Source organism: Centroberyx affinis, unplaced genomic scaffold, assembly GCF_046629955.1.
Source record: "Centroberyx affinis isolate AG114_WGS23_722 - 3 ecotype Tasmania unplaced genomic scaffold, CSIRO-AGI_Caff_v1 ptg003460l_1, whole genome shotgun sequence".
NCBI lineage: Eukaryota > Metazoa > Chordata > Actinopteri > Beryciformes > Berycidae > Centroberyx > Centroberyx affinis.
In genome coordinates, this window is record NW_027281424.1 from 728,969 (window position 1) to 751,830 (window position 22,862).

Below are 22,862 nucleotides of genomic sequence, written 5' to 3' on the forward strand. Positions count from 1 at the left end.
ACTAATTTAGTAGTTTGTCTACCAGCTTTTGCCTGTTACAAGATATTGAACTATTTATTGATTCATCTATTTGTGAATATATTTATCAGTTTAAGTTTATTAACACTGAGCATCTTATTTATCTTATTTATTTGTCTGAAAAGCCACTTTGTGTTATCATTGGGCGGCTGCTGCTCTGCCACTATGCATTGTTCAATGTGACTCCCTCTCTGTCCCAAGCCTGATTCGTTCTCTGTACAGTGGGTGCATTGCTAACATACTTTCTCCTTAGCTCGTCCGCTCTGCAGCCCCCTGCACAGATCAGCTTACGCAGGGACAGCACCTCCCCTCCTCCTCCCTCCCAAAGGGCTGCAGCTAAAATCCTCCACTAACCCCCAGAGCCAGCAGGCCTCCAACGCATTGATTGAGTCTGTGGCTTTCATTGTTTAACTACAGGCAGCTAACAATGTTAATCATTTCTTACAACAGGGGAGTTTCCACCTTGGATAGTAAAGGGAAGTGCAGAGGCCTTTTTTCATGCAACTGGCAGGGATGACCTCTTTAGAAATATGCAAAATACTGAAGCCATATATTAATTTCACCCATGGGGCATTGAGCTTAAATTACTGTTGGTTTTAGAGGAGCAATGTATTAATATTACCTTCCTTTGGGCTCTCCTAGGAATAGCTTACCACATTATGGAACTCTTTTCTTCTTTACAATACATTCACTGGTAATGTGTTACTGAGGAATACTTATTGTTTCCAGGAAGGATATTTGCCTTGGGTGGAGTTATGTGTTGAATAAAGACGCTAATCGCAGGTATCAAGATTTTACATGCTGTAATGCATGTTAATCAGACTAATGTCTTTGTATTTCAAGTCTACTTTCTTTGCATCATAGGGGAAACCATTTGTGCCAGTTAGATAAAGTGAATGTTTTAAACTGGATTAGTTAGTCTACCTCTTTAATCGTTTTGGGAACTTCTGTCATATACTACTGTTTTGAACAACAGGCCTTGACTGTTACATTGGTGTGAGAGCGCAGGTGCATTTATACTGAGTGCAATAAATAAAGGTGAAATATTTGGGGTCTTGGTTATTTTGTGCTCTCTCTCTCTCTCTCTCTCTCTCTCTCTCTCTCTCTCTCTCTCTCTCTCTCTCTCACACACACTCACTTTCTCTCTCTCTCTCTGTCACACACACACACACAGGTTGCTTGGTTGCAATTATGGTTGCTATTTTCACACAAGTCAGCTAATAAACTGTTAACGGCATCACACCTTCCCTACCAGATAAATTGCTGTTACTTTTTTTTTTTTTTTTTTTTAAACCACAGTGAACTAATTGCTGGACTACAAAATACTAAATAAGCCACTATATCTCAAGATATTCTCCACCTGAAAGCAAATCATTAACGGTATTAATCATGGGGAACCTGGGGCTGTTTAAATTTAGGAGGAGACAAATCTGGGACTTTTAATCTTTAAATGATTGATTCAACAGGGTAATAATTTGTTGTCTCATACTCTAATCCAGTAGTTCCCTAAATGGGGTTAAGGTGTCATTAAGGGGTTACTAAGGGAATATGAGGAATATTTTAATTTAACTATTATTTCATTAATTGGTTTGGAGTGAGGGGAGCAGTGAGAGAATATGAATGTCTATTTCTCCCCTCAGTATAAACAGTCCAGTTCTGTGTGTGTGTGTGTGTGTGGGGGGGGGGGGGGGGGGGTGTTAGACCTAAAAACGCATGGGGACCCCTGCTCTTGCAACACACTTGGACTAAAGATCTGGGCTTGCAACCTATCTGTTCCTGGTGAAAAAAAATGTGCACGGTTTGCAGCATCCCGCGGACGTCATGGCAACTTGTGAAGAAGGGGTGGTGCTGCGCTGTCTGGTGTTTTTTGTTGTAGCGCTCAGCGGGACGAAGCAGTGCAGCCTCTCCTCCTAAAAAAAAAAAAAAAAAAAACCACGCCGGCCGAGCTGCTGTACTGTAGAGGCGGGCGGGCGGGGAGGATGTTGCGTCTGAGCTGCCGATTAGGCTGATCAGACCTGGAGCAACGATGCAGTGACAGACAGAGCCCGGTCTACAGGAAAAGAGAGAGAGAGAGAGAGACAGAGAGAGCGAGAGAGGGGGGGAAACACACTCTCACACACACACACATGCGAATGCATTTAAGAAATGACCCGCTCGTAGACTATGGCACCGTCGGGCTCGCGTAGTATCAAGCGGGGCTGTCAGAGAGTTTTGTACTGGATCCCGGTCCTCTTCATCGCCCTCATAGTGGCTTGGTCATACTACGCCTATGTTTTACAGCTTTGCGTAGGTAAGAACTCAGCTGCTTGGATAGTGTGCCGATGATGAATGATGGGAAATGCCTCCGACTGGTGTGTGTGTGTGTGTGCATGTGTGTTTTTTTAATCTCCCTGTCTTGTGTCTGTGTGTGTGTGTGTGTGTGTGTGTGTGTGTGGCTATTCTGTTTCATTAGTTTGTTTTTTTTGGATGCAGAAGACTGGCTTGTTGTTTACGCAGTGTTGACAGTGTCAGGCACATGACAATAACACTGTGAAACCGACAGACACATGACACCTCAATGGTTTTTCTCAGAGCGGTTGTGAATGGACGAATGAATGGATGAATTATGAGCATGTTGTAGTTGTGTTTTCAGGTGAAGCAATTGCCAAACAATGATGTCCATGTGCATTATCATGATTGAAAGCAGTATTTCAATCTGTCTGTCTGGAGAATGTCTCTCATTTTCATTCATGACATTGGCAGGATCAGGATGGATTGGCAACATCAGCCTTTACTGTGGCCATAAAACACACAAGTGAGTGTGCAGGTTGACGTTTTTATGACTATATGAGATCAAGACCTCTTTTTGGATGTGGATCAGGCCATATGCCTCATGCATCTGAATACCTGTCTACAGTAGCTTACACTATCAGCATTATCTGTCCCTAAGAAGACTTACTGTAATAGCTTTGGGCCATCTAGATTCTGGGGTTCATTATATCTGCCACTACTACACTACCAGCATTATCTTTTTTGGCAAGAAGACTTACTGTAATGGCTTTGGGTCAACCGCTGCTTTCACGCTCTGTCTGGCTCAAAGCAGTTTCGCAGGGTGTTGTATTGTGTGGTATATGGGCACAAAGCTTTAGTGAATGGTGAACATTGAGTTGACCTGGATAGTGAGTAATGGTTTGCAGTTTGTCTCGGAGGAGTCTGAGCAGCCTACTCTGTGCTCCATTTGGCAGCATGTCAGCCCACCAGGAAAGAAAATCTCCTCTGTCAAAGGGGCTGAAATGGACACTTTCTAATGAGAGCCAGACAGAGCCAAACACGTCTGAATTAAAGGGACGGAGCATTTGCTGTTTTGATTATGGTGGTCGTTTCTTCTCAGATCTTCTCTCTAGAATATTCAGCCAGGCATGCAGTTATTTCCACCTGTTATTGGAAGTGTACAATTATGGTGTTCAGAGGAGAGTCGTAGTGCCATGTGTGTCACTGGGTTCAACAGCCTGTCCCAGGATGAACCTCTTCTAAAGTTACGGGACACAGTGGGTCTTGTGCCATTCATGGGATATTCAGACATTCTTCATTACTGCAGGGTGACAGAAAAACACAAATCCAAACAGGTAGTTTGATTAGGCTTGGTGTCTTTTTACTGCGTTCAAGTGTGTTGTTTTGCATTCAAGCAGAATGAGGAAAACATGTTGTGGTGCTTTCATGTCACATGGAAATATCCGTCCAGCATAGAGGAACAGCGGGGCAGGGCAGGACAGTCGGTTGCTCAGGGCCAGCATGCGCGCTGTGGAAATACAGAGATAATTGTGTGAAAGTATCGTCAGCTGATACCTCTCGTTCAGCAGCTCAGTTAATCCCATTGTCTGACTCACTTAATTCACCCCAAGCAATCTGTGCTTGACCCAGTTTCTTTTAAAGCGCTGAACATCAGCCGTTGAACATTTGTTTGTTCTTCCTAAGTTGGCAAAATTTGAAATCAGTTTTTTGTTTCCGTGTTGTTGCAAACCTTCAGTCTTCAGGTTTGCACAAGAGGGCAAAAAGGGCAGTGGCCGCTCGTCATGCAGGCAAATTGTTTTCATAGAAACATTAATAAAGATCCATGCACATGCCCTTAACTGTCCCTCTCTCCCCACTCTAGCACACACACACCCTTGTGTTTCTCCCTCAGACCCTGGCAAGGTGGCGCGCACACGATTTTTGGCTGCATGCCTTGATTCACCTCCTTGGCTCACCTTTCCTCAGTTCCTGCTGTATGAGTGTGTGTGTGTGTGTGTGTGTGTGTGTGTGTGTGTGTGTGAGAGAGAGAGAGAGAGAGAGAGAGAGTGTATGCATGCTGCTTTATGGGCTAATTGCTAAAGATGGATGATTTTGTATGCTTTGTTAATGATTGCTTAGTTATTGGGGAAAATGTAAACCTGTGTCTGCTAATGCGCCAAAGGGAATACATTTGTACACAAAAGAAAGAAAGAAAGAAAGAAAGGACCAAGGCAACTCCTCTTCAATTGAAAAAGTTAAAAAGCCTTTATTGAATTTGGCAATATGCCTCATTTGGGAGTAAAATAGCATTTGATTGATACTAAGATTTTTCTGGTGTTATATTGTGAGTCCAGAGCATTAGGGTGGCGTTCATGTGAGTTTTGGGGTGCTGATCTGGTGTGTTGGGTGCTGGTCTCGGCCTGGTCAGCAGCTTTTCCCTGGTCCCCACCATGGGAGCAGCTGCCACTGTCAGCATTCACACACAGACTGTGCAGGACGCCACTGTTGTTTTCACAGCCTTTGTGTCAATGTACACTAATGCTTTCCTATATAATCAGGACAATGAGCCTAAATATTGGATTGGGAGTGTGCTGTATAATGATTTTGTTTCATGGGTTTTTTTAAGCACATTGATCTGTTCTGGGACATTTGGGATTAGAGCTTTATAGATTCAGCATTTTTCAGTTTTGATTTGAATTTGGCTGGCATTGATTGTCAGTCAAACACGTGTAAATAAAAAAGCCTGGATGCACACACTGTGTAAAGGATTAAAAATACCAAATGTGAAAAGGTGAAAAGGTCCTTCTTTACCAACACGGTCTATACTCTCTTAAGTGTTTCACCTTTCTTTGTTCTACATGGACCTGACTGTCTTTTCATCTTTAATTTTTCAGAGTCCATCGACGACATTGGAGAACAGAGTAAGTGTTTCTCCTGCATTATAATGCTGTGTTTAATCTTTCAGTGTCTGAGCAGTAATGACTAACAGCCACAGGTGGAAGGTTTCCCTGCCTCGCTCAGAGCCTTTCTGCGGCCATTTGTCAGCCGCTGCTCAGGTGCTTAGCAGTGTTGTGGCCAGAGGAAGTCGGTCTGATGCGGTCGGTCTATTAAGTCTGATCTCCCTGCAGAGAGGCGGCTCAGACCAAACACCATTATCAGCCTGTGTCATCAGACTAGAGGTGTGCTTGTAGAATTAGAGGAAGGTGATCCCGAGTTGTAGATCCTGAGCCTTGAATCAAATCTCCTATAATACAACTTTGTCTTTGCCTCAATTAGATGTTTAAGTCGAACTAGCACCCAGTGTGTATTTTGTATCCAGGCAGTGTAGAGATAAACTGAATTCAGATCAACTGAAGTGACCAACATAAAAATATAATAATTTTGTCTTTGGTTATGAGCTCAGGTATCTATCAAAACTTATCAGTTTTCCAGCATTGCTACTCTTCATTTTCTCTTTGGACTTTCTAGTGCTGAAATCTTTTTTTTTTTTCGAAATTCTGGGAATATGAATCAAAACTCTATTTCATGCCAAAAATGGGATCAGAATTCAATATGTATGTTTCATTGTTATAGTCAGTTACAAGTGCAGCAACACAAATATTACTCTCAACAACACTATATAAAAAAATCAGAAGACAACAGAAATCCTTCCAAAACACACGTTCAATATCTGAGATATTCTGTAAATAGTTAAACTATAACAGGAAATATGTTCAAAATACATTCAAAAATAACCTAAATGGCTATTAGATGAGCTGTGAACGTAAGAATAAAAGGCCATTTTAAAGCTTTAACTCATGAATTGCTTGATTATTCCAAAACCAAAATATACTAAAATATATAGAATTACCTATTACAGTATAGTAGATAACCTGTGCATGTTTTTCTCATTTCAGTCGTGTTTTTGCTGGTGTACCATGTCATTTTCATCCTGTTTGTGTGGGCTTACTGGCAAACAATCTTCACCAAGCCTATGAACCCCCTGAAGGAGGTGAGTGTGTCTGTTTGACTCCGACGCAGCTTTATTGCAGGCGAGGATGATGAGGCACTGTGAGAAGTGCAGATGTAGGTTACAGCCTCCCGGTGTGATTGAAAGCTGCATTTAGAGTAATAATACTTTCCTGTGGAAGCGCCTGGAGCAGCTTTCTAATGGCTCTGTTCCTGACCACAGCAGTTCAGCTCTGCTTGGTGAATACATACATCTTACAGGACACTCACAGAAAAAAAGCCACCTTGCACTTCAATTTGTGCCAAAGAGGCAAAGCACATGCCGGCAATATCCCCCTAATATGAATGGCATCCTTTATGAGGTTTGATCGTTAGATCACTTGTGGCATTGAGATTGTAATAAAAGCGAGATTTCACGTGTGCCGCGCTGTTTGTTATCGTCAAAGTTATTTGTCTTCAGTGTTCAGTCATAAAACGCCTGAGTGGCTGAAAGTAATATCGCAGCTCTGCGCTGCCTGCTGGGGCAGAAGGAAACCGAGCCAAAGCAAAGGGCAGAAACAGAGAACTCCCCTTGAAAGCCCTTTGGGTCGGAGCTGCCTTGTAACACATATTACTGCACTACTGCACAGCATGTAGTCCATTTGCCGAAAAATATATAAATATGTTTTTACGAGTCCAAAGATGTGATTCCAGGGAAATAAACAGCACTGGTCATAGATAGAAGTATAGATAGATCACATATGTTTTTTTCTTTCTTTCCTTCTTTCCTCCTGTGTTCTGCCCTACATATAGTTTCACCTGTCCTACTCAGACAAAGAGCTGCTGGAGCGTGAAGATCGGGGAGAGTCTCAGCAGGAGATACTGAGGAGAATAGCCAAGGATCTCCCCATCAATACTCGCACCAACTCCGGAGGTACAGTGCACTACACTATACCGACTAGAGAACAGCTTTACCAGGTACACTGCTGATGGTAAACATCAGGCTCTTCTATGCGAGCTGTTACCAGTCCGTCTTGCAGAGCAGTCTAGACTGACATGCAAGTTGAGCCGCCCCCTCAAAGCTCATTCCACCTTGTTAGTGTCTGGTGAAGGAATAGGAGAGGCTGCTGATGGTATGTGATTGAATTGGCTGTCTCTTCTCAGCAATCCGTTTCTGTGACCGCTGCCAGCTGCTGAAGCCTGATCGATGTCACCATTGTTCAGTCTGTGATAAGTACGGCTCTCTGCTCACGCACCTATATGGAAAAAATACCTACGATATATTGCGGCCTGACAGGCAGCACTTACACTGAGCTCTTACCCTGCTATGTTACAGATGCATCCTGAAGATGGATCACCACTGCCCATGGTATGTAGTAGAGCTGTTTCATCATTCGTGCAGCAGGAATAGAGGATTAAAAAAAATATATGAATATTACTGAACACTTTGCACTCATATTTATTACATGGTTATAACTACATTATCTGCAGGGACATTTTTATTAAAGGTCCCATATTGTTCAGTTTTCATGGTTTTGTTCTCAGATGTTGTGGCTCAGGATAATTTTCAGGATAATGTTCTTCATGATGGTTTGCAAATACATGCAGTTTAGTTAAAAGGGTATTTATTGAATGAATGTGAAGACTAAGGGTGCGATCACACCTACAGTTTGTTTTCTTTGGTCTGAACCACTGTGGAAAGGTTTTCTTTGTTGCATTTTTGTATTTAGTTCATTTGTTCGTTCACACTGCCCAATTTACAAGCCAGGATTTGTAAACAAAAGCCACATATACTTACAAGTAGCTCATTTATTGGACAGTTGATTGGTGAGCTTTGGTAACTTGCCATCCCAAGAGGTTGGGGTTCAGCATTTGGCTGATTTTGGCAGGATTAGGGAGTCAAAACAAATCCGATTCCAGTTCCTGTAACTTTAGCTGAGCATGATGAACTTGTCTGCTCTGTTTGCTGTAATTCACCTTCTCTGGTGCTCGTACCAGTTAAGAACACAGGAATAAATAGCTGAATATGAGCATCAGTCCAAACTGCAGTTTGCCCTCAGCTCATTTTGTTATACTGGGCTTTTCAAGCATGCGTAACTACTGGCTATCAGATGTCAGCATCCATCTCCTTACACCCATAAAACTGCATGTTTTGGGGTCGTATGGATAACACTCTCGCTTCTAACAAACCACACCACAGTTTGCTTGGAAGAGGACCGAGACCTTGGTGCGGTTATTGGGTGCCACCTGAGTTTGAATGTTACTGTTCTCACTTGGCCAAACAAACCAAACTAAAGGAGGAAATTCTCCAGCGTTTGATTGAAACATGCCTGGTGTGAACGCACCTTCAGTCCTCACAGGCAGAACAGTCACAACATTGGAGCCTAATTAGCAGAAAATTCCAGCTCCTCTAATTTAAACGAGGTAAACCTGCTGAGTAGAGGCTTTCCAGTTAAATGCTGCAAACTGGCCTGATTGGATGGATTTGAATAATTATTTAGTGAGGGGAGCCAATTAAGACCAAGTCCGGTTGTGATGTGTTGACTAGAGTTAATCTGTCTGTAAAAAAGGGTGGATTTTTTAAATTGCACTATCTTTAAATGTAACCACTCAAACAAAATCAAATTATAACAATGTCTATGTTACAATTTGTCCCTCCCACCTGTATCCCTGTATCTAGGAAAGATTGCATATATACTGTATACTTACAATGATAGATAGATAGATAGATAGATAGATAGATAGATAGATAGATAGATAGATAGATAGATAGATAGATTTGAGTTTTTGCATTTTCATCCCTGACTATCGAAGTGTACTAATGATAACATTTCTCTACACTGACCTGGATCATTTCAGGGTGAACACCTGCGTGGGATTCTCCAACTACAAGTTTTTCATGCTCTTCTTGGCGTATTCGCTACTCTACTGCCTTTTTATTACTGCTACAGATCTTAAATACTTCATTAAATTTTGGACAGTAAGTATGGCCACAGTACCATTCTGTTTAGCTTGTATGAATGTTTGATTACACTCTGTTTTCATTATAACCAATTGCTTCAGCACAGAATATCTGAAACAACATCTGAACAGACATCTGGTAATATGCATGCTGTTTCATGTATGTGGTATTTCTATATATTTTTTTTTTTTTACAAGGCTGAAGGTAAAGCACATGACCGTCTGAAAGAATATCTGGTATGAGCCAATCAACCGATTAGTGGCACTGAAATAGGAACAATGAACAGATTTATTAAGCTCCCCCTAGACTAGTTTAGCAGCAGTTTATCGAATCCCGCTTAGTACCTAGACTACGCCTGCTGACCAGCTGTAATTCACTTTAGGGCAGTCTGAGCTTGTTTAGCTGTGCTAATGTGCTGCTTGTTCCCCAGAACGGCCTGCCAGACACTCAGGCGAAGTTCCACATCATGTTCCTCTTCTTTGCTGCCTCCATGTTCTCGGTCAGCCTCGCTTCGCTCTTCGCCTATCACTGCTGGCTTGTCTGCAAGAACAGATCCACTCTTGGTAGGTGGCGTACTTTATGCCTGTGTGTGTGTATGTGTGTGTGTGTGTTTGTCTACAGTAGATGCCAGGGTTGGGGTGAATTCACGAATTAACTCATCAAATCCAGTTGGAAATTGAAAAAACCGACTGGAAACAGAATTGGAATTTAATTGGTTGAATTTAATTCGCTGAAATTCTGTGAAATTTTGTTATTTCTTTCCACATATCTTAGATTGCTGTACATGTAGTGTTATGTATTATCAATACTGAATATCATAAAATGTTAAAGGTACATTTCATAATGTTTGATTTATAATGTTTAGCAAATCAACCCAACCTCTCTTAGAAGTGGAATTTCATGGAATTTAATGGAATTCTATTCTGTTTCCCGTCATTCCAATTCAATTCCAATTATGTTTCCTTGGAGCTGGGTGACATTTCAATTCCATCTCCAGGAACTGAATTGGACTTTACCATGCATTCTCAATTCAATTCATGAATGGCCCCAGCCCCGGTGGATGCAGTATGCATCCTCAGTGGGATGGCACATTGATCTCGGTGCATCTTGAGTACCTGGTTTCAGTCTTCACAGTTTTTGAACAGTGTATTCTTCGCTCTGTCTTGCTCCATTTTTCCCACCGTCAGTCAGAACAGAGTAACGTCTTCATCAGCGCAGTGATTTGATGAGACTTGTTGGCCTGTTATCAGACAGAGCGGTTTCTCATTATGTGTGGCACAGTGCTGCACTTTGTCTCAGATCGAGCAGAGTGGATTATCCAAGGAGTCTGTTACAGAGTAATGTTAAGACACAATGCCCAGCGCAGTAAGGAGCTTAGTAACGGACCCTGCTGTGGCAGCTCTGCGGCACAGTCACACCTGGTAGCACAGACTGGGATCTGCCTATCTCCAACTGGGATCTGCTTTTGCTTTAGAACAAAGACACTTTTATTCAAAGTTGTTTCAATGATGCCATTATTCAGGATGAATGGTTAATGTGTTTATCTGTTATTTGAGTGAACTCACACATATACACAACCTGAACACTAGAAGGGGAGGAGGAATGCTATATTTATTTCATCATTTTCATGCCAAGCTGTTCCTGTTTTCCGTTTCCCTCCTCCCAGAGGCCGTGCGCGCCCCGGTGTTTCGTCATGGCACAGATAAGAACGGCTTCAGTTTGGGCTTCAGTAAGAACTTCCGCCAGGTCTTTGGTGATGAAAGGAGATACTGGCTTCTTCCCATTTTCTCCAGGTACGTTGCTTTGGCCCAGTCTCTCTCATTTTCCACCAGTTATATTCCTTCTGTCCTCTCTGCTTCCCTTTAGCTGATGGTGAAACTGTTGCTTGTTTCTTTGTGTAGAAATCGAATAACAGCAATAATAACAACAACACGATTATTACCTTTTAAATAAAGAACTCACTTTTGAAAAACAGTCTCTTTACAAACTTCAGATTCCACTGTAACTGGAAATAGAAGTCCATTTTACGCTGATGTTTGCAAAACAGATTCAAAGTCTGGAAGGTTTTTTTTAATAGTGTAATCCAGTACACATTACTGGTTACTTATTTAACCATTATTTCAACATGTATGAAATTCTATTAATGTGTACGATCTCAACTAAATACCTTTTTGGAACAAATTATCAAGCACTATGTATTTCAATATCAAGATGGTCTTTCTTCTGTGTTTCCTGTTTCCAGTCTAGGTGATGGCTGCTCCTTCCCCACCTGTCTGGTGAACCAGGATCCGGAGCAGCCGGCGTCTCCCACCGGCCCAAACCCTGCCAGCAAGGGGTAAGAGGCCAGCTGTCTCACAGCAACTCTGAAAGGAAAAAGAAAATTAGTGAAACATGTCGTCCCCCACGAAAGATGCAGGCACGCCTTGGGCCGATCAGTAACAAGACGCACCATTCTTCCAAGTTTCATCAAAATCAGACAAGCGATGTAGCAGTTACGGCCTTTCAAAATGTGAAATTTTGATCTTTAATTAGAGCGTCCCCATCAGGCCAATGAGTGTATTTTTTTAAAGGCCAGATCATACTGCCAAAATGCGTTTTGTCAAAATCGGACCAGTGGTGTCTAAGATATCAGTTAAGAATGTTGACCTTTAATGATAGGGCCTCGATTAGGTCAATCAGTGTGATTTATTAGGAAAGCTGGATGTGTGTACCAAGTTTTGTGACTTACAGTGTAGTAAAATAACATTTTGTCAAATTTTAACCTTCAACTATAGCACCCTCATGAGGCCAATCAGTGTAATTTTTTAAACTGCAGAACACAGTGCAAAAATGCATCATCCATCCAAGTTTCGTTAAAATTGTACCAGCGGTGTACCAATTGTAGCCTTTAAACGTTAGACATTTTGCGCTTTATTTATAGCGCTCTCATCCGACCAGACAGTGTCATTTATTAAATGCTGGAACACAGTGCAAAAATGCATCATCCCTTCAAGTTTTGTCCCTTCACTTGGCCAATTAGTGGACAGGACAACAAAGTTCACATTGGGGTTTTGCTGTTGGTTTTATTGGGTGTTGTCTCCAGTGCAGCAGAGGGCCACCAGTTCCCATCCAAACCACTGAGGGAGTCTCAGAGCCGACTGCTCACCAGCACCCCCTCCTGGACAGAGAGTGAAACTGCAGAGGACAAAGAGAAGAAGGGTAATGGGGTTTCCCTTGACAGCTCGATCATGTTGTCCCATGAAAAGAAAAAAACCCAAAAGTGCTATGTTAGTCATAAAGCAGATATTGTATGATGTGGATGATGGATTTCATCTCACCTGTGTGTTTGTTCAGGTACCAGCAACCCAGTGATGACCATAGAAAACGAGGCGTAGCCCCAGTTAGGATCGACACCTTGTACCCAGATAAGTAAGTTTACACTGACAGAGAAATCATCCACATATATCATGATATAGAAATTAATACACTGTACTATTTATCATCCAACAGGTCTATGCTGCCCCCCCCCAGTGTTTGTGCCTATCAGACTGTGATGTGGTGGTGACATCAATGTTTGTTGTTTTTCCATTAACACACACTGCTGTAGTCAGACACTGCTTCTGATTGGTTTACTTGACTGCTGTTAGGGCTCTTGACATCACACAGAAACCACAGAAAACATCTTATCATCCTCACAGAACTAAATAAATTAGTATTAATATTAATATTGGCAACAGTATCTACCACTATCTGACTCTCTGTGGGCCTCAGAACAAGTAGATTGAAATTGCATTCCAGTAATCAGACTTTTTTTCAAGTTTGTACATGAATAAGCACAGAGCAGCAATGTAACAAGAGAGGTTTTGCACTTTGTTGTCTATAATATGAAATGAACCTAAGCTGCTTTTGTATGGTACAATGCGTGTTACACACTTTTCTCTTTTTTCGCAAAGGCCCTGATAAAGATTACTCAATGGAAGGTGAAGAAAACTCTTGTTGAAAGTCACATAATTATCTTTAACAGTTTTATTTACTTTTGTTTGTACTCATAGTTTAGGACATAAAGAAACGCAAATATAAGTTTGCCAAAGCTTTGCACATAGGTTACTAGTGGTATTAATGTGATGTGACTGACATTCCTTTTAGAGAGCAGTGACAAACAGGCCATTTGTTTTTTTCAGTGTAATACGTGGTGGAAATCTGCATTGTCAAGTGTTTAACAGAAGGGGGGGGGTCAGGCTTTTCACAACCACACCACACCACCATGTTAAGTGTTGTGAAAATCAAACTGATGCATGCTTTCATCTCAGGATGTCAACGCAAAATACCTTGTTGTAGTGAACTGTACCACAAGATGTTTTCCCCTCTCTTGGAAAGAATGTGTGTAAAGTAGTAATTAGTAATTATTGGAATAAGGGCTCTACTCTGTGACTGAGGACGATTCTTGTATTATAGCATGAGTGAGGACACTGCTGTCACACACATACAGTACCTGAAAACTGGTATTCCTCTGTACTGCGACAGCGTGCTTCCCCTGCCAAATACCTAGTGCTGTCTGGTAGCCTACAAGTCAAACTGCCAGCCAAAGATTCCTGACTGTTGTCTGTGGAGGGCTGGCACACCGGCCAGGGATCCCCAACACACCAAGCCTCGTTCTGATGCTGCATTTTCCAGCAAAATCTATTCCACTTGACTGTCAGACTACTTCAAAACAGCAGATACTGTTAAGTTTTCTTGTATCTCACGACGACATGACGTTATGGTTATGGATGTACTGCAGAAAAAAAGATTAATTGCTCTGGCTGCTTTGTATATTTTTACCTTCTGAGGATTGTGTCTGTTCTAATCTTGGGTTTGGAAGTGACCGTACCATCACTGAAAACGAGTTTTTCTTTTTGAAGAATGTACGCTTGTTTCAAAAATGCTTTATGGTGACAGTCATGTCAATCTATATTTTTCTATTCCTCTGTCTGTATGACTCTGAGACAACGTTATGGATGTGTGGGGCAATGTACTGTACAGTTGTGATGCCTTATAACAATAAATTGAGGTCATCTTGGGTCTTTGCTTTCTTAGTAACCCCTAAGAAAAACTGCCACATGGTGTGACAATGAATGTCTATTTAATTGTGAGTCATTAAAGATGTAATAGTCAAGAACGTTTTATGTTAGAAAAAGTTTCAAGCCTTTATTTACAAAAAATCTAAAAACAATCCTCTTGTATATTGCATATTTTTCTTTTAAACATTACTCCTTTACATAGTGTGAAAGATGTGATGAAGAAATAAAAGTGAGAGATGCTTCAAATATGATCCATATTTGACACTCAAGGAGGTTAATAAGTTGTGAACATACACTTCAACACACATCTATGGAAGTTCAAGATACTATTCAACAACACAGCATTTATTCAAACATTTTAGTACATGCAGCTGTTCTAGGCAGCATGAATGAACTGGAAAGCAATACAAAAAAAAACAGCACAAAAATGTGTCATTCAAAAGCCAGAACTGCAAGTGAACTGAATTCCACCGAAACAAAGTTCTCAAGTTAAGATGCATGTTAAAAAGCAATGCTTCCCCCCCCCTGCCCCAATGAGTAAAAGTGTTTTATTACAATACTAAAACTCTACAAAACCTTCATTTCAATTAAAAATGAAAATGGAAAATATACTCTAGAGAAGTTCACGGTCACCTCATAGCACTTCCTACAGCAGGCAAGTTTGTTTTTATTTAGGTCTGGCAAAACCGGTGCACACCAGATGCAGGGTTGAAATCACTGCAGGACCAAGTAGAGCCGTGAAGCATCTGTGTACAAATGTACCTGTCAATGAGGGTGTTTACATGCACAAAATACTCCACATTTATTCCGGTTGAGGGGTTTTTCCAAGCCGTTTGTATGCATCCTCATCCTGATCATAAATATGCCTGTATAATTAAATAAATCTGAATATTACCATAGAAACTGAGCAAATGCAGACAGCAAAAAAACAGCATATGGGGGAATGGTGTTCATTTGTCTCAGCGTCCCAGCTAAAAAAACAAAGGTAAATACCAGCTAATTTGTTGAGGTTTCTCACAATGGGATTGGAGCTTATTCAGGTTATTATAAACAGGATATGTTTACATGAGCTAACTCAAAAACAATATAGCTGAGTATTCCCAAGTATAGTGGGATATTGGTGTGCACATAAACACACTCCCCCTCTGATTATCAGACAAGAAACTGTAGTGCTGAACAGGGAATAGCATACTGAAGTGTAGTTGACTGGTATATTAGTGTTGAATGGGGGCAACTATTCAATGCCAGGTAATGATGACCAAAATAAATTAAGGTTTAAAAGATAATGTAGCTAATATTAAGGCTGAGCTTGGTGAAATAAGGTTGTCATCGTAATAAAGATATATGTCACAATGTAAAATGGGAACTTAGAGAAGGCAACAAAGAGGAGGACACCAGAAACATTTTCAGCTTTCCTTATAAAATCAGGATCTGGTTAGAACTTTAAAGTGCAAAAATTTCTACAGAACATTTTAGGAAAACTAAAATCCCATCTTTTCAAACGTTTCATGTTAAATGTAACTGAACCAACCAGACCCTCCAAATGGTGCTTCGTAGGAATAAAAGACTAAATTCACACACGCACACACCAGCGGCACGTGTGAGGACAGCGGTGTTTCCCCCCCCCCCCCTACTGACCATCATATTCAGTTGTCTAAAGTGAGCAGAGCCTATGAGAAACAGCTTCCTAAATGATGTGTGTATGTTTTTGTTCTTCCATTATTATCCAGTCGCCGCAGCTCGACTTCAATGCCGCGCTGATTGTGGGGGATACGATCCGCGGGGTGGGAGAGTTTCAGAGTGTCGTCATGACTGCTGCTTGTTAGCCTCTTCTTCGTAAGCGTTCCCCGTGCCGTTCTGGACGTACGCAGAGCCGGAGCCGAGCCCGTACAAGTGACCACAGTACTTTGCATCGTCAATATGATCCTCAAAGAACATCTGCAAGGAAAATGAAAGGACACAGGATACTGAGAACAGAAATCTACGTCTACTGACATCATGAAACGCATAGCAATTAATTCAGCTAGGGCTCTTTCTTTGAAAAATGGAACCACAGATAAATATGTTTATTCTGGTGGTGATAACGTGCTGAATGTGAAATACAGGCGTTTCTCCCCAACACCATATAGTTTGTTTATTTGGAACCCCATTAGTTGTTACCAAGGCAACAACTACTCTTTCTTGGCTTCCACATTAAAAACATATGTATATACATGCTTTCACATACATGCATGCATAAATACATAATACAATTACAGCAATAACCCCCCCCCACTACTGCAATTATAACAGTATGAACAATAGAAAAACCAAATACAATTACATCAGAACCCCCCCATATATAGCGGCTGATGAACACAAGCTACATTGTAAAGCGACTCAGATGGCGGCCGAGTTAAAATAGTTTAAAACCATCAAGTAATTATTTTCCAGAGTTTCATCAATTATCACACATAACCTCCCTCTCCCGAACTTAAAGGTCCCATATTCTCATATTCTACACTTTCCAGTGTTTTATATTGTCTTGAGCTCCATTCAGAACTGTTTGTGTGGTGTCATGTACCAAAAACACTCTCAATCCATTTTTTTTTTCCAGCATCTCTCTGAGCCTTACCAAGAACAGGCTGTTTCTGTGCCTTTAAGGCTCATTAATATTAACGATCCCTCTGTTCTGATTGGCTAACCGTTTCAAGAGTGAAACAGACACCACAGACCTGGCAGCTACAGACAGCGACAGGAAGGAAAAACGGCTCAACCGCTTTGGAAAAAAAACCAAAAAAAACACTTTGTTAGTCTATTATTTCTTACAAAAATGATAATGAGCAAACCTTTGTGACGCCACAAAGTTACGGAAGTCCAAGCGGCTCGTTTAGAGGCTCGGTTTCCTAATATGGATTGTGTGGATTTAGTTGGCGACCGTGCGTTTTGATACTTTCACGATGTTTAAATAGCACATCCAACTCCTTTATAATCAAAGAGGCAAGGGAAATCCTGTTTTACACGATATGGGACCTTTAAAGAACCCACCTCTCTCATCTTGAAGAAAGCCATGCCTGTGAGTAAAGAGTCCGAGCCGGCCTGATGCTGAGGTCCGATCCGCTCCAGCTCCAGCTGCTCGGCTACTTCCTGCAGCCCGCCCTGCCAAACAGCAGACTGTCAGTCACTCAAGCTCTACTCCTCGAGTCAAAGCCGAGCCGCAAGGAGAGATCAGAACAGAAATCAAGACGTGAAGCTTCATCCAATGAACCGTGTGAGTTTTGCTCGTTGTATTGTGCTGTAGGATGTAATATTTCCTAATTTACCTTGAGGTTTTTACAACTCTTCATGAGGTACTTGACATCATAAATGACCGGAAAGAACAAGCGAAGGATCTCAAAGAAATCCACTTCCTCCTCAGGCAGGTTAGCGTTGGACAGAATCTTGATCAGGTATCCAAAGTCATAGCCACTGCAACACACACACACACAAAATTCTTTTCATAATGTTTCAAAGAGCGCATCACAGCAGGTTTCTTGATTTTTTTGTCACTTCCAATCCGCCGTGACTCTGAGATAGTCGAGGACTGCGCAGGCTGGACTTCTTTATCTCTCTTCCCTTCCCGCTCACCCTTCTGTTTGCTACACTTCCTTACACATGCAAGGGCAAATTACTAGAAAATGACATCCGTTGTCTTTTAAAAACAATGCATTCTGTGAGCCAAATCTCTTGATTCTCTACACAAAATACAATATTGCGTGGTTCCAAAATTATCTTGTGATCTGGATCTTTGGTCTGATGTAAAATGGGTATCCTACTAATGGATAAGTAATAACAAAAGAAGATGCTCAATAAATCAATAACAAACCAATAACAAACAAAGGCCAATTAGATTAACAATGAATACACCATAAATTAATTTAAAAAAGGGTGTTTGTATTGTGGTCGCATGCAACCTTTTAAAAAGCTTATTTGGTAGCAAATATTTTCTATCTTGCTGAAGCATGACTGTATGACTGTTTTCCCGTAAGAGCAAAATCTTTTCTTGTAAGTATGAGATTTTTCTATTGAAATGTTTTCTCAGTATGCCAACATCTAATCCCATTATTTCGAGAAAAAAATAATCTTATTACAACGTAATGATGTTGTATATAACACTGTATATAACTTATATTGTTATTACAAGATACAAAATATCTGGACACATGTCTGGACACAGGATCCTCCTGTCTGATCAGAAAACATTCACTGAACAAAATGTGTTTCCTGATATTATCTGTAATTCATTGCATTGTGCACTTTTTTCTTTTTCTCATAATAACAAGAAAAGATCTTGTTATTTGGAGAAACAAATCTCATCATTCTGCGAAAAGATCTTGCTGTTACAATAACAAAAACTACAGAAGCATATACTATTTCCAGGCATTTACAGCCTAATCCATGTGCTCTATTGCGTGTGTCATTCGTTTTCAATGATGAGCCGACAATCAAATGAAGTCCTATGATACCAGAATTAACACAATATGTTTCCATTCTATCTTTTTCCTGTTCAACTGGATTTGTCTGAAGTTGGTCGTACTCTTGTCGTTCTTTTGTTTACTGACTGATGAGCAGAGAGTGAAACAGGAAAACAGCACTGACTTTTCCAAGACTATTCCTATGCGTTACGGTTGCATTTCCATGACAAATATTTGTCAGGGTCTATGTTTAAATATCACATTTTTTGTTGAACAGATTATTTTATGTACCATTTTATATTGTTTTTCTATGTACCAAGTCTTGTTTTGGTTTGCAACAACCATCACTCGACCAATTGAACAGAAGATTATGAACACATTTTCAAGACATTTCCAAAACATTTGGATATCTACCATTTTCCATAACTTCTCTGGACCTGGGAAACACAATTTTGAAATTCCATTAGATTTGCAGTTTTCCCAACCTGGGACCTGAAGAAGCACCGATGTTATGCATAAATAAGTCTGTATTTTAAGAGCAGGATACCTGTGGAAGGACAGCCACTTGACACCTTCGCAGAGCACCACTCCCGATGTCATCAGCAGCTCTGCGAAGTACAGCGTCTCGATGCCTTCGTCCTCGTGCTTCTTGAACTGAATCCCTGAAGTGGTCAGGAGCTCAATAGAGTCCTGTGCGTACATGTCCTCTCTGCCGACACAGAAAAACAGACACGGTGCAACTAAATCACACTCTTACAACAACACAACACCAACCACCTCTAAACTGGCAAATTAAAAAGTAGTCAAAACAAAGAGACATTACAGAAAAACATAAAACTGACTGTATGTAGAATATACATATATCTATAGATATACTGCACATATGTAAAGCATAATGACGATAGAGTATAAAGCTCTGCATACCAACAATAACATAAATAGTGTGAAAATAACCTTTAAGCACGTAAGCACATACTCTCATGTCTCGTCTGCTGCTCGTCTGTCGAGTCATGAGTCAGCTGCGATGCTGTTCCCTCTTCGCTGAGGTAAAACTATGCAATAATGGCATTAAGCTAGTTTTGGCAAGCATCAGCACCAGGACTATGTAGGTGTATGACAGACTAAATCATGTTGATTCTAGTTTAATAAATGAGTATATAGTGGTAGAATTCTTTCATGTGATGCTGTTATTAAACCCTTAACCAAATGCTCATAAGTTCATAGATGTGCTTGAATGCAACACAAGAAACGAACAGAGTGAGAGAGTCAGAAAAGAGATCTTACGTGAGGTTAAACTTAAAATTGAACTGCCATGTTGATGTTCCTGGTGGGTATTCACCCTGTTCATTCATAAACGTGAGGCCCAGCTGGATTATCTTGAGCAAATCCACATTGCAGCGCAGCAACTGGTACTGATAGTCAGCGTTGCTTCTGAACTCTCCGATCGGTCTGGCAACTACACCTGGGAACTCTGTGTCCTGCAAACATAAAGAAACCCACTACGCACAAGGGAAATCTGGGTGTGCTGAACGATGGGGTATCTGCTAACTCTCCATGTATGTCAATGAGTCCTGCAAGCGCTGTCAGTCTATGAGCATAACTCACCATAGCAATGTAGTTGTATTTTCGGATAACATGTCGGATCCTCTTCAGCTCCTCATCCAGGTTGTTGGCCCAAACCTCACATATTCTTTGGCTGTGATCCACAGTAGCTGCGGGCATAGTGCCACTTCTACATGCAAAGCAGTGAAGAGAGAGAAAACACCTTTAAGAAGAAAACAACAGTCCTGCCTTGGTATGGTGACCTGTGACAGGACAGACAGAGGTGGCAGGACAGAGGCAATGAACACATGACTTCCACATGCCTAAGCAATGTTGAAAAATGCTTAGGCTGCCGCACATAATAAAAATATTAACTGCAGGACATGCAAACCCCTCTCTGCATCAGATCACAGAGATCTCAATGTCATCTAAACAGGAGGGGTAACTTAATCTCAGAGCGATTTGTGCTACTTTTTAGCTGTGCTGCTTAATGTTAACTGCTAACTTATCATGTCAAATAAGAGCATACACACTTGAACCACCGAGGCTGTCTATCCCGATATCAAGGGCACGCTACAGTCCATCATCAGCTGAAAACATAGCTGGCTCACGTTAGCCCGTCGTAGGCAGTTTTCAGCAGCAATTTGGGCTAGCTAGGTTAACTGTAGCAATTAGCTAGCCTGCTAAAGAACTGGCGATAGTTAACGTGTGCATTACAGTAGAGGCTACCAGGTGGGGGGTATGTCCAGTTTTGACATACTTCCTGGGAAGACAGCTAGCTCGACAGCCAAACAGGAGGAGTGTGCAAAACATGCAAGGAGCAAGTAGCAGCAGCAGCAACACACAATCGGCGCCACTTGGATACTGCAAAGCTCACTGTGGCTTCACTAACTTACCGTTCCCCAAACTGGGCAGGTATGTTAAAGCCTGTACTATTTCGAAACTACAAATTTGATCTACGCTCTTATGTCGGGGGTTTTCACTAACTTTTAAATAGTTTTATATTCAGTATTGTATCGATGTCAACCTACAGCTGCCATCATAGCTGAGCCTACAATACAACGTCATCACGTAAAGTGAAAACGTCATGTATGTATGCGTAAGACCCAGTCCCTTTTTGTCCAGTGCTCCCTCCCTTACCTCTCCATTTTTGGAAGGCCCTTTGCTGTATTTCCCTGGAAAAAGAAAGACATTACTGTAATTCTGGGAGTCAAGCCAAACTACTGTAAGAGAGAAGGAATAAAAGGAATATCAAAGAGTCCTAGGACTTTCAAAAACTCTGCATCCTTGCATGATGCTTTTATCTTAGTGGAATTATACTATAACTATTAAAGAGATAACTGGACAATTTGATTGATATTAGTTGGTTATTCTTCTTCATCAGACAATAGACAGAATCATGCCCATCAACATTTGGCTTTTAAGGGGCACATACCAAGTATACAACTGGTAATCCTTGTTAAAACAAACAATCAACAGATTATTTGGCAATCTTATATCTTAGAGGCATTATGTAAAGAACATTTTACAGTTTTATCCAGTAAATCACTATGTAAACAAAGCCAGTGGTTGGGTTACAGTGTTTCAACAGAGGGTGCCATACTACATCACAGATTGTGAATGAGTTTTACTTGACCAGCTTGGTTTGACACTAATACATTTTGGTAATAATAACAACACCAACAAAGCCATGCTTTATTAATCCCCAAAAGACGGTTCTCTTTCTGTTTGCCCTCCTCCACAGGGAGACCAGAAAGCAGGATCAGCCACAGAACAGCATTCCTGCTGCTTGTGGGGATTCAGTGTGTTGTTCATGGGCCTCATATCTGCCCTGCTGAAGTAGGGCAGATACTGATGAACACAGGGGCTTGAACCCAGATACATCAGTCTCTCTGCTCTCTATGTCACCTTGCTGCTTACAACTGATATTTCTGAACCTGGTTGACAATGTCATTAAATCTGGTTGTAGTACTCTTATCAGTCAGTTGCCTACCTTACGTTTTGCTGTAGGCTAATTGGTGTAGGTTGCACATTTAATTATAGTGCTCCAACCTGGCCAATTTAGCTAATTCTGTTTTATGACATCAAATATCATTTGGCAAAGTTTCATTTTTGTAACATGCAGAATTGTATGGAAGCACAGATCCTGTACAGGCCGAAGTCGCATGTTCAATTCAATTCAATGATGCACCAAGCATTGTCACACCCGGTTAAATACCAAAAAGTAATAACGTTACCTACCATTTAAGTTTGTAGGGCAGTAGAAGATGTGTTATCAAGTTACTGTTTACAAATACTGTTAATAAGTTTACATGCGAATTTGGAGCAAATTATAATAATAATTTTAAGTTTCACTTTCGTTTTCACAATGGGAGGCTCTGTAGGATTGAGTGCAATGCTGCTGGTCTTCTGACAGACATGACGTGATGTACACATTAGGGATATTAGAGGTCGATTTCGATCAATTTCTATACACAAATCAACTTTTTATTTTGTGGCGGTGCGTCAGAGCGTTGATGACTGACTGATTGACCTGAATATGGCTTGTGATGCCCTGAGAAACAGAAGGAAATAATTGTGTTTTAGCCCTACAGCTTTCAACCTCTAAAATGCATTGGTCAGCTTCAACAATGTTAGATTGTGCATCCCACTGGCCAAGCACCCATATGAGTTGTGGACTGTAAAGCAGAA

General features: G+C 41.0%; 2 protein-coding genes across 2 annotated transcripts; one reads left to right on the forward strand and one right to left on the reverse strand.

Annotated features, from left to right (window-relative positions):
- Positions 1–2,181: 2,181 nt before the first annotated feature.
- zdhhc2 (zinc finger DHHC-type palmitoyltransferase 2) lies at positions 2,182–14,195 on the forward strand. The gene is made up of 13 exons (XM_071539409.1): positions 2,182–2,308; positions 5,163–5,189; positions 6,165–6,259; positions 7,009–7,129; positions 7,360–7,429; positions 7,532–7,564; positions 9,055–9,175; positions 9,588–9,720; positions 10,824–10,950; positions 11,400–11,492; positions 12,240–12,355; positions 12,491–12,565; positions 12,647–14,195. Exons 1-12 carry the CDS (start codon positions 2,182–2,184, stop codon positions 12,529–12,531), a joined length of 1,104 nt encoding a protein of 367 aa, XP_071395510.1. The 3' UTR covers positions 12,532–12,565; positions 12,647–14,195.
- A 160-nt stretch (positions 14,196–14,355) lies between these two features.
- Positions 14,356–21,207, reverse strand: cnot7 (CCR4-NOT transcription complex, subunit 7). The gene is made up of 7 exons (XM_071539441.1): positions 21,068–21,207; positions 20,235–20,361; positions 19,914–20,107; positions 19,177–19,338; positions 17,499–17,643; positions 17,224–17,334; positions 14,356–16,134 (listed from the first exon to the last, which is right to left on the reverse strand). The coding sequence occupies exons 2-7, from the start codon at positions 20,349–20,351 to the stop codon at positions 16,003–16,005; spliced, it is 861 nt and encodes a 286-aa protein (XP_071395542.1). The 5' UTR covers positions 20,352–20,361; positions 21,068–21,207; the 3' UTR covers positions 14,356–16,002.
- Positions 21,208–22,862: the final 1,655 nt, after the last annotated feature.